At 43.2% G+C, this 8,752-nt stretch overlaps 1 protein-coding gene across 1 annotated transcript; it reads left to right on the top strand.

Annotated features, from left to right (window-relative positions):
• Positions 1-1,571: 1,571 nt before the first annotated feature.
• LOC124649877 (O-methyltransferase ZRP4-like) lies at positions 1,572-2,989 on the top strand. The gene is made up of 2 exons (XM_047189447.1): positions 1,572-2,342; positions 2,690-2,989. Exons 1-2 carry the CDS (start codon positions 1,572-1,574, stop codon positions 2,987-2,989), a joined length of 1,071 nt encoding a protein of 356 aa, XP_047045403.1.
• Positions 2,990-8,752: the final 5,763 nt, after the last annotated feature.

An 8,752-nucleotide genomic window follows, 5' to 3' on the forward strand; every position in this document is an offset into this window, starting at 1 on the left:
CACGGAGTAATTCATTACTCCCTCCGGTCCGGTATTCTGGGCTTACTAAAATCAATTAACAAGGAGACAAGGAGTCTCCCTATCTCAACCCTTTCTAGTAATAAAATATGGACCTATTATCATTGAAATTAATGCTAACATGTCAACTTCTCGTTATACTCATCAATCTCATAGGACAATAAAATCCTTCTAATTTGTGTTATCAAATGTATTTTTTCCAAAAGGCCATCTTGTTTCTTATGGTAAAAAGAAATTAAACTTCATGTATAATTAAGAATCCCCCTTATATAGATGGCTTCAATAAAAGCAATTTTAACATCAAAGATAACAAGACTACCTATCCAATGTAGCTTGTTCGTTAGAAAAATAAAAAAAATACTTTTAAAAGATAGATTGTCTAGATTTTTGTATTATTTTGGATCCTTTGTTTTTGGCACCAAATTAATGATGCCATAGTTCAATCTACGAATATCAATTTCCTATTGTGGAAATCGTCCAACATAACTTTTAGATCCCATTTAATGAACTCCAAGAACTTATGATAAAATTCCACATGTAACCCGTCTGGTCATTGGACTTTGTGTTAAGTTCCATCCGAGAGTTGTAATATCAATTTGTTTCTAAGGAAAGGGAATCCCCATAAACAACTATTAAGCTCAATCAAAAGTCTGCAATTATCTCATGTATGAGAGTTCTAACAAAATGTTTCAAGATTCTGTACTAATAGTTTTCAATACATCTGTATTCACACCAATCAAAATGCCCCTCGTCTCCTTCTAGGGAAGAATTATACCATCCAAAAAGTCCCCCATAAAGATTGTGTGGATTTGTCTTCAAGAATTTATGATTCATAGTTTCGAGCAGACCAACGGAGTCAAGCTCTCTATCTGAAACAAATAATCTGATAAAACAATATTTGCGGATGCCTCCTGGCCTTCTCACCTTCCAAAACATTCCGTTCACTTTGATTAAGATTTTTTCCTATTATTTAATATGATAGGTGAATGTTGTTGCCATTTTTTGCAGGAAAAAGGACTTCCGATGAATTACTGTTTCGTTCGCCGTCGACGAAATACTGTTGCGAAATTACTGTTGGAGAACTATGCAACATTGAAGAATTACTGTTGAGTAATTACAGTTAAGGAATTACTGCTGAAGTTGGAGATTTATACCATGAAATCACTGTTAGAAAATCCCCGGTAAAATACAGTAGCGCACAATGTTCATGTTTTGTACCGAAAAAACTGAAGAAAAAAAAACAATCTGAATGCAAATTGTACATGCCGTATATGTACTGTTCATGGGGTTATTTTGACAGTTGGACGAAAATGTAACAATTTAAGAAGTCTAAAGCACTGTTCATACACACAAAGCTGTTCATGTGAATGGTTCACGTGAGTGGGCTGTTGTGGAGAGAGCAAAATTCATTCAGCTTTGATATATAGTAATAATAATAATGATTGTGGAAACCAAATTCCCGTCTATAAATAGATGCAGTGTTCTCCGTGTAGTATGCAGTCCACTGATAATCTGATATAGCCACATACGAAACTGTACTGCACACAGTAGCAATGGCGCTCAACCCGGAGCAGCACATCCTCGATCAGGGATTGCTCGATGCTCAGCTCGAGCTCTGGCACAACACCTTTGGGTACATCAAGTCCATGGCGCTCAAGTCTGCTCTGGACCTCGGCGTCGCCGACGCCATCCACCACCACGGCGGCGCGGCCACCCTCACCCAGATAGTTGCCACGGCCAAGCTCCACCCGTCCAAGATCTCCTGCCTTCGCCGCCTCATGCGCGTGCTCGCCGTCTCCAGCGTCTTCGGAACAAAGCACTCTGCTGACGCCGAGGCCGTCTACACGCTCACGCCGGCGTCTCGTCTCCTCGTCGGCTCGGCGAACATGGTCCCTGTCATGAACATGCTGCTCCACCCCATTCTCGTGTCCCCGTTCTCCGATCTCGGGGAGTGGTTCCAGCAAGAGCTGCCGGACCCGGACCTCTTCAAGCTGAAGCACGGCAATACCTTCTGGGAGATGGCCGACCACGACCCGTCGTACAACACGCTCGTCAACGACGGCATGGTCTCCGACAGCCGCTTCCTCATGGATATCGCCATCAGGGAGTGCGGCGGGGTCTTCCAAGGGATAGGCTCCCTGGTGGACGTCGCCGGCGGGCACGGTGGAGCGGCCCAGGCCATCGCGAAGGCGTTCCCGGACGTGAAGTGCAGTGTGCTAGACCTTGAGCATGTCGTCGCCAAGGCTCCGAGCGGTACTGACGTGGAGTACATCGCCGGCGACATGTTTGAGAGCGTTCCACCGGCAGACGCTGTCTTTCTCAAGGTGCGTCATCTACTGGTTATGATGTATCTATTGATAGGAAAACACCGGTCCTGCTCGTGAAAACAACATGACGTTGATTCACAACATAGAAAATTTAGTGTTCTTAAAGAGTAGAAGTTTCTATAGCATCGACAAAATGTACTTTGCTAAAACATACTCCTCAAAATAGGCTTTCGCCTCGCTAAAACATACGTGGACTATTTATTTTGTTCTATCATTCAAACTTCCTTGCCTGGCTACCAACATCTTGAAAAGTAGACAAACATTGAAACCAACATAAATTCAGAATGTTGTCGACTTTTATTATTGATTCAACCCATATTTCGTGTCCAATGTCGATTTTACAGTGGATTATGCATGACTGGAGTGACGAGGACTGCATCAAGATACTAAAAAATTGCAAGAAAGCTATCCCCCCAAAAGATGCTGGAGGGAAGGTGATAATCGTAGACATGGTGGTTGGAGCAGGGCCGCAAGACCTGAAGCACAAAGAGACACAGCTCATGTTCGATCTTTTCATCATGTTCGTCAATGGCGTTGAGCGAGATGAGCAGGAGTGGAAGAAGATCATCTTCGAGGCAGGATTCACCGACTACAAAATCACGCCGGTTCTAGGTGTGCGATCAATCATCGAGGTTTACCCATGAACATTTGATCCTTGATTGCTGCAAGTATATGTGGATTTTGCTTTCGTATGCCAATAAGACATCATTCTGGTCGTAAGATCAAGCATTTGTGCGTGGTCCGTGTACTAATTAATTTGTGCCTCCATGATTGTGTTACCAAAGGAGTGTTATATATCTCTCCGGTCTTTTTTATTTAACTCGAATTTAGTGCAAATTTATACTAAATCCGAGTCAATTAAATGAGATCGGAGGGAGTAGTTCTTGAACTTCAAGGAGCATTCCACTTAGCTAGAAATTTTGTGGCCTAGAAAAAATATATATAATGACACAGATTGCATACCACAATATATCAGTTGCAATTGTGTTGGCATGTTACAACTAAAGATCTAGTGCAGGTGACATGATCGCGGTGGAAATGGAAACTACTAGCTTTTATAAAGAAAGTTTTTGTTGACTCAAGTAGCAGAAGTCTAATGCAAATAAGAGACATACAATTCGGCTCACTGGTGCATATAAATTCACTGTATAAAAACACAATCAAAATGCCAAAAGATTCTAAAATAAAATTTTGCATGTGTGCCTAGATATTTTATGTTCACGCACAAATTTCCAAGAAGGAACATATTTGGTGTCCCGTATTAACAAGACAAATTTTCATGATCGAACATGACTACTTAGAGGATATTTTTATAAGGGCGACATAAATGTTTTTCCCCCGAAAACTTGTGCAAGAACATAAAATGTTCGGATTTACAAGTGAAATTTTATTTTGATTTTTTTTACATTCTTGCAATTTGTTTTTGATCATATTTCATAATAAGTTCATATGCACATATGAGTCAAAATACCACCTCTATGAATTTTGTTTCCAGGGTATGTTGCCCACCCTCCATCCGAGAAAGGAGGGCTGCAAGATTCGGCACCAGATGTTTGTCATTGCAAATCACAACTTTAATCTATCGGGCCTCTCCGAAAGGATAGACGCTACATGCTATGAGCACGTACATATATTAGGTGTAACTAGGGCTCAGCCTAGTGAGATTTAAATTAATTCTTAGTAGGGTGACGTCATCACCTTCTTCCTCCTCTTCGGCATACCCCCGCCGAAACCGTCGGCCCGACCGCTGACCTTCCCACCTGCTGTTGGCACGCTGCCGTGACACCTTGTCGCCCCACCGCCTCGAAGCTCCTCCTCTTCCGGTCCACCGTAGAACCAACCATCCCTCTAAGCCCCGCCCCCTTCTCCGGCACCGACACCCCCTATCTTAACCCCAAGTTCCATCCTCACCGCCTCTGTTGTGGCCAGCCATGCCATCACCGGCTCCGGCTCCGGCTCAGCAGGCGCTCCTCCGCCTCGTCCCTCCCCCCACTCGGTGTTGTGTGTGGAAGGTACAAGATAGAGTATCACGAATCTTGGCACGATCCAACGGTGATGGATTCTACTGAGTCCTAGCTAAGTTCTCAGCAATGAGAACTAGCAAAACCGTATATTATTAGCCCTATACATGCACTATGTCATAGTAGGGTAGTTTGAGGGCATCAACAATTGTCGATAGAAAAGTTGTCCTTTTTTCAGAAAGTCATTTAGTTCCATGGTTATTTCCGACACATGAACCCTTCTTTTGACGCGAAAATTTCAGGCAAGTTTTTTCGCAGGACAATTCATTGCTCCCCTTATAATTTGTTAGGCTACTCATAGTGGGGTAACTTAGACTAGTAGCATACATATGGCGACATACAGATTGGCTCTCGGGTGCAACGCACTTACGCACCCCTATACTTGAAAAAAAATATTAAAATAAGTTTTAAAAAATCACTTTTTTGGAAATGAAAAATGGTTAGGTATTGTACTTGAAACAAAATATTTTCCTACGATATGTTACTAGTTTACCTCCATACTGGTTAGTAACATATACTCCCTCCATTCCTGAGGAGAAGGTGTAAAAACAAATTGTGATTTTTCCTCGTAAAAGAAGGCACATGCCATGCCAGTTTGCCAAGTATCCCTGAACTACCAAAACTGCCCCTCTTCTCCACTACGTCTTCTCCTCTAAAATTGCCAACAAATCACGCTACCGTTCGATTTCTGAGTAGCAAATTAACTGCATATCGCTCGTCGGGTAAAGATGGATTCCTCACTTCGCCATGACTCCATCTTCTTTCCCAATTCAACTCCTTCTATGATTGTTTCTAATCTCTCTTGTAATCAATCTAAACCAAGGACGATGGCGCGGGAGGCAACCTCCCTAGCATATGCGGCGTTCATGGCGTGGGCGGTCGTCTCTATGTCTGGCCAAGGCGTGCGCGCGGTGCAGAATGGCCTGACCGGGAGTAGTGCTAGGCGAGCACGACATGAGTGCTAGTTATCACCTCACTCTCTTTCTTCATTTATTGTCATAACATATCACCAAAATGCCATAACCTATGTGATGTTACAGCTATGTTACTCTTAATATGAATATTCTTACCTCTCCATTGTGCACGTAACCATGCCGACAATTGATACGAGCGGAGATCTGTTAGACAGTTGTACGGTCGCCGATCACATCAGATCTCCTGGTGGTAGTTTTGATAGTTAATGATCTTGTAGTCGTAATCAACTTGAACTCTCCTGTAATCAGATCTCCTGTAATAATCAATCTAAACCTTGTAGATCGTACTACCTCCATTTCAAGGAATAAGGCGTCCTCGTTTTACGTGTTTTTTGTTTGACTAAAAATTATTTCAAATAGATAAACATTGTTTGTATGAAATTAGTATCATTGAAAAGTTCTTTTCAATACGAATCTAATGACACTAATTACATATAATATAATCAAGATTTTGTTGCTCATTTTTTATGGTCAAAGTTCGTCTTGGAAAACGCGTGCGCCTTATTCCTTGAAACGGAGGTAGTATATACGTAGTATACATGCGTATGCAGGCCATCAAGATACGATGTAAAATTACATGCACTAGCTAATTAAACCAAAAAATTGTTTTAGTGGAAGAGATTAGACAATTATATTCAACAAGTTATAGTACTCCCTCCGTTCTTTTTTAATTGACTCAAATTTAGTACAAAGTTGTACTAAATCCGAGTCAATTAAAAGAGAACGGAGGGAGTAGTATCTTGGAGGCATGGGGAGTAGTGTCTTCTTCAAAGTTCAAACTGGACGAAGACATGTCAGCTATGTGTGATTTTACGCGAAGGATGATGCGGCATCATCGCCCGTTTCGTACTAGTGGTCCTTCTTTCGCACATGGATATTGTTCATATGTGCTGGGGCTGAGATAGATGCACTCCAAAAATTACAAAAAGTCCAGAGTTTATAACCGTCAAGCATCCTTCTCACTTTACCGTTTTACCCCCTTGCCATGTAGGCATGACAGGCCATAAAGATTGTTTCTCCACTAAACTGGACGACTAGTGTTTACTTTCACAAATTTACGGTGAATTGGAGTTGAAAAGCAAGATCGTATGCTGAAGGTTTTCGATCTTACATATGAGTTGTGATGCCTTTTGTAAAAATATTTCTTACTAGGAAAATGCTTGTGATCAGTCGGCCGATCGATTGCAAAAGATCAGTCGCTCCCTGCACACGTCTGACAGCGTTCACCAGGCCCACCCACATGCACATCCCCTCCATTGCATCGTCTTCTAAACTAATTCCTCATCAAATTTCTCTCTCTTCTCCTGTGGACCATGGACGACAGTAGCTCCTTCCCGCCAGCCGCCCGGATGCGGGGTTTCCTACGCCGGCTGTCCGAACGTGAGCTTTCCTTTGCCGGCTATCCGCATGCCACGAGCTCTCCACCGCCAACCGTTCAGCCGCGCGAGTACGACGTCGTCGGTGTTGAAGGCCCGGTTCATGTGTGTTCGTCACCGCCCCAGCTCCTTCCCGGCGAGCGTGTCGCCGCCCCTCCTCCTGACCTCCTCCCGCGAGCGTGTTGCCCGGTGAGCGTGCCGCCGTAGATCCTCCCCTAGCTGCCGCCTCAGTGCATCCTCCGGCGAGCGCGCCGCCCTAGATCCTCCCCTGGCCGCCACCCCAGCGCATCCTACGGCGAACGCCTCTTCTGGCGAGTGCACCGCCCCTGCTCCTCCCCCGGCCGCTGCCCTAGCGCATCCTCAGGCGAGAGCCTCTGACGGCGAGCGCGCCGCCCTACTCCACCGCCGCGAGCGCCTCCTGTTCCTCCCGGCGAGTCCATCCTTGGCTCTCCCCAGCTGAGCCCTACCCTCCCCCGGCGAGCGCGCTCTGTGCCTCGTACTGCTTGGGTACCGCAGCGTTCAGATCACCAGGTACCACCATGGGTGATGTCGATGCCGAATGTACTGTGCGAGATGGCCAAGGACATGTGTGCGGGTAAGGTAATTTTTGTTTTTGTTGTTTTTATTGTTAATTATTATTGTAAATATATTTGTGATTTGTTGTAAAAAAATTCTAGCATGGGAAATTGTTGTGAACACCCAAATAAAAAATGTAGGTTTTGTTGTAAATATATCTGTAATTTGTTGTAAAGATATTTTTGGCACGAAAAACTAATAGTGCTGAAATTTCTGCTTTGGTTGAAATTATCACTAATTATTGCTGTAAATATCCCTATCTAGCATGGGAAATTGTTGTAAACACCCAATAATACCATATGGTGGTGGGCTCTCAGCCTACAGTGGAGCCGTATGATAGTCATGTGCAGCAGCGAGCAGGAAAGCAACATGCAAAATGACAACAAGAAAAGGACGTGTGGCCGAAAAGCTACGTGCCTAACAGCAGAAAGCGATGTGAGCGAGGAATTAATTGCAGAAACGTAGGATCTTGATCCAATGGTGAAAATAGTAACCGATTTTAGATCTCCGATCGGGTGACCAACGGCTGCACTGTTTTCAGAACGTACAACCATCCATGGAACCAATGCATACATGAGTACACAACCTGTAGAAAAGAGAGAAAACACTAGTGGAAAACGGGTCTTTTGCACCGGTTGGTAAGGGCTATATGCACCGGATGCCCAACCGGTGCAAACAATCCGGTCCAAAAGGCCCCCCTTTTGCACTGGTTCAGTTACGAACCGGTGCTAAAGGGTGCACCACGTGGCGGCTGCCGGGCGTCCGAGCGGGAGGACCATTACGAACCGGTGCTAAAGGGTCTGCCGCGGCAGAAAAACTCCCCAAAACGCTGCCGCGGCAGAAAAACTCCCCAAAACGCTGCCGCGGTAGAACCCCGCTGCCCCATTTTTTTCGAATTATTTTCTACTCCCTCTTTTTTGTTACTTTTTTTTTTTCAGAATTTTTAATATTTTAGCTATTTCACAAGTTTAGTCTCTAACTACCCTTATCTCTAGTCCAATTACTTACTTGTGCTCAAACTTCCCGCTCGGTCACCCATCCTCCCACTACTCTAGCACTAGCACGCTTAACTTCCAAGTTCCTTTCCATCCCGCATCCAAGTGCTTCGCGCGCATGTATGTGATAGTAGTATCATATCAATCCTATTAACATGTCGGTCGATGTCATATTTCTTTATTGTTCGAATTTCAAATAATTATTTTAATAAATCAAAGTAATGATGTAATAATAATTTTGAATAAATAAATAAACATTAACTTTATAATTTGTATTATTTTTAATTATTTTCAATTTTTTAATCTTTTAATTTTTTTTTGCCAAACCTAAAACCTAAAAGTTTTAAAATCTTATAATTTGCTAAAAGTAATAGCAATCTTTATGCAGGATGCAATTATTAATTTTAATATAAAAAAATAAAAAAATATATAAAATCCTAAATTTCTGGAAAAAAGCTAAAATCT

The sequence above is a fragment of the Lolium rigidum genome, chromosome 4, assembly GCF_022539505.1.
Source record: "Lolium rigidum isolate FL_2022 chromosome 4, APGP_CSIRO_Lrig_0.1, whole genome shotgun sequence".
Classification (NCBI taxonomy): domain Eukaryota; kingdom Viridiplantae; phylum Streptophyta; class Magnoliopsida; order Poales; family Poaceae; genus Lolium; species Lolium rigidum.